General features: G+C 34.0%; 1 protein-coding gene across 1 annotated transcript; it reads right to left on the reverse strand.

The window, feature by feature from the left end:
- Positions 1 to 270: 270 nt before the first annotated feature.
- LOC112092787 lies at positions 271 to 890 on the reverse strand (the record flags this gene model as incomplete). Its single annotated transcript, XM_024169805.1, has 2 exons — positions 271 to 378; positions 484 to 890. Coding segments are annotated over 2 exons (515 nt in total), but the record flags the coding sequence as incomplete, so codon positions are not given.
- Positions 891 to 3,622: the final 2,732 nt, after the last annotated feature.

The following is a 3,622-nucleotide window of genomic DNA, read 5'->3' on the forward strand; positions in this document are numbered from 1 at the left end:
ACCAGAATCTATCCACCACGTGTGTCTAGGTACTGAAGTTAAATTAACCTCAGGACAAACCAAATTAAGAAGCATACCTTTCTTAGCACCCCATGTGTGGTAGTTGGTGCAATGCTTCTTCTTATGCCCTTCAGCTCAACAGAAGAAACAACTAGTACCTTCCGGTTGCACCCGTTTCTTTTGAGGTGTTGTATTAGCAGCTTCCTTATCCTTCTTCCTTTTGTTTCACTTGTCCTTGTTCTTAGAAGTTGAGGCCAGGTGAGCACTTACTGACTTATCTTGCTTCAGCCTTTCCTCTTCTTGAACGCAGTTTGAGATGAGCTCATTCAGAGACCAAGTCTCTTTTTGACAGTTGTAGCTCACCCTAAATTGGCTAAACTGTGTCGGAAGGGATATCAAAACCATATGCACTAGTAAGTCTTAAGAGAGTTCTAATTTAAGTGCTTTCAACTTTGAAGCAAGATGTGACATCTCCATGCACACCCTGATATTACCTTTGGTCTTATACCTCATTGAAATTAGGCTTGTCAAGAGCGTACCTATTTTAGCCTTTTCATTCTTGACAAACCTCTTTTCGATGTCTGCAAGGAACTTTTTAGCAGTAGTAATCTTTTCAAATATTGTGCCTCTGAATGATTTCAGAATGACCTTTTTCATGATCATCATACACATGCGATTTGATTTCTCCCACCTTTTTATATCTCTCTTTTCATTAAAGGTACTCTTATCCGTAAGAGGTGTTGGAGAATCAACCCTTAACGCTAGGTCGAGATCCATGACTCTGAGAACTACCAAAAGGTTCTCTTGCCATGACTTGAAGTTAGTGCCATTTAACAAAAGAATAAAGTTGATGTTGCCAGTAATATTAGCAGGAGTATTTGTAGCTGAATCTAGAGAACAAAAAAAAAAGCTTACATAAGTCTCAAAACAAAAATAGAAATAATTTGAAATAAAGGTAAACCTCATCTTAAGATACCGGGCACTCTATTAATATTTTGTCTTTAGACACAAATATTAACTTGTAAATGAGATCTTAGTGTAGTAATCAACAACTGATAATAAGAACATGTCGAACAATAAATCTTCCTTTGGGCTGATTTATTATTCACATGTAAAACTGAATAATCATCACACGTTTATTACCACAGGTGCTCATGCAATTCTATTAAATATCGACCTTCCTTTGGGCTAGTCAATATTCACATAAGTTACATGCACACAACTGTTTATATTTAAAGACAAATTAATATTCACAAGAGAGGTCACTTTGGCGACATGTTGCCTCAATTAATTCATCTAGAAATATATATAGATATATATAAACATACCAATATTCAAATTTAAATTGCACTAGAAAAAATCGATCAAAGTCAATGGTTGACTTGGTCATGGCTAGACCGGGTCGGGTTAACCTAACCCAGATCCTTATTCCAGTCCGTTGGTTTCTCTTTTTTTTTTGAAACACGGGCCCAGTTGGGCCTGTGTTAACCTAGAAGCCATAAAAATAATTTTTTTTATATAGGCTTGCAGCTGGTCTTCAAGTCACGGGCCTAATTGGGCCTGTGCATATTATTGCAGCTTTAGGTCGCAGTCCAAAGTTGCTGCAACCCTAGGGGTCTTCTTCGACCCCTAGGTGGACAGTGGACCAGTAACCAAATGACCGCCAGTTGCAGATGCCGCGGCCAGATGGCTGCGCCTGTTCTTTTCCGGCCCAGCCCAACGGTTGCGGCCAAACACTCCTGACACATGCGGCGGCAAAGGGTGCCGCCAGCTAACACTGTAAAAAAAAATTCTTTCGGTAGCCTTAGGTTGCCGTTCTCTTTTTTTTTATTCAGCCACCGCTGTCCTTGCCAACTCTGCCAATAATGGTTGTCGCTGACCAATTAACCTATTGGGTTAAAGATTAACTGAAATTGCACAAAAAATTTTGAAACTATAATATCCAATTTTACATAAATTTCATCCGAAATCATGGAAGAAAACCACAAAAAGAACATCCAAAATTGTTCTCAAATCTAGCAATACCAAACCCGGAGTTGTTAAATTTGAGAACACCAAAATATAATCATGGATCGAAAATAAATTCAATTCTCAATGATTCAACATGAAGAGGTTCTGATACCACTTGTTAGAAAATATCCTTTTGGTGAAAACTATCTCCCAATAAAATTCAAGAATGTTCATGTTGGATCGCCAAGAATCAATAGATCAATAAGCGGAAGCGTACCTAAATTCATAACAATAAATTACTCTCTTGAGCCTTGCGGTTTGCTTTCCAGATCAATACGTTTTCCTAGAGAATTCTTTAGCTTTCTCACTGATCTCTTTCTGATGATGGGATGTCAGAAAGAATAGAATGTCACGTGTGATCTGGGGACCATAACCCTTATATATAGATAACCTCCTTGTTATCTTTTGATATTTTTATTTTAGCCCATCATAACAATAAAAATTACCTTTAACACTCTGTTTGGTAAGAAGGAAAGAAAATGGGAGGGAAAAGAAAACTATAATGCATAGAAAATTAGAATGATATAAAAAATTTTGATTTTTTCTTGACTTGTTTGGTATGATAGGGAAGAAAGAAAATGAATCTACCTTCCCTTGTTTGGTATTGGAAGTGAAACTAAAGGCAAGGAAAAATTATTATTGGTGTAATTACTTTTTTGCCCAAATGAAGACAATTTTGGATGAAAAATGAGGACAATTCAGTAATTTGACTTCATTTGTGTAGTTATCCATATTTTTCTTCCTAAAATCCATACACTTTTGAAGGGATTGAATATGGTGGGACCCACTAATAAAAATTTCCATTCAATTTTCCTTTCCTTCACAATTTCCTTTCTACCAAACAAACTAACTTTCTAATTTCCATCTAAAAATCCCTCCAACATTTTCTTTCCTTTCACTTTTCATTCATACCAAATAGATTGTAAGTCTCTACACATTAAAAACTCACATCCTATCAGATATATTAAAGCTCAAATTACTTAAACTTTAACATATCACTTTTAAATGGACTTAATTTTATATGACAGTTTGTAACACATAATTATTCACATATAAGCTCAATGTTGGATTAAGGATCCAACATATTGGTGATTATATATCATCAATTATTATAAAACATGAATTCTAAATAAAATATTAATTAGGAAACATGTTATAACTGACGAGAAATTATCTAAAAATATAGTATTCATTATATCAAAATAAAATTACGAGTATATAATGAGACAAAAAATTACGAGTATATAATGAGACAATTTTCTTTGCATGCAATACGATATAAAGTTTTACTTTGTGCAGTGATTATAGGTCTTAATCAAACAAATAATTTACAACTAAATTTAAAAAAATTTAAATTCAAGTTACAACTTTATTTAAATTTACGTTTTTTTAAGTTTTAATTTTATTCAATTTTATTCAACTTTATTCAAATTATAACTTTAAACTCAAGTTATAATTCAAATTTAATTTAAAAATTATACTCATATAACACTCTAAAAGAACAACTCATGTAATTTTCGATGTTAAGGTTCCTCTCGAATCTCTTTCTGCCTCTAAAAGATTTTTTTTTTTGGTAGAGAGTAATGATTGGTTGATGCATGGTCCGGACGCC

This window comes from Morus notabilis, unplaced genomic scaffold (assembly GCF_000414095.1).
Source record: "Morus notabilis unplaced genomic scaffold, ASM41409v2 Scaffold6789, whole genome shotgun sequence".
Lineage (NCBI taxonomy): Eukaryota > Viridiplantae > Streptophyta > Magnoliopsida > Rosales > Moraceae > Morus > Morus notabilis.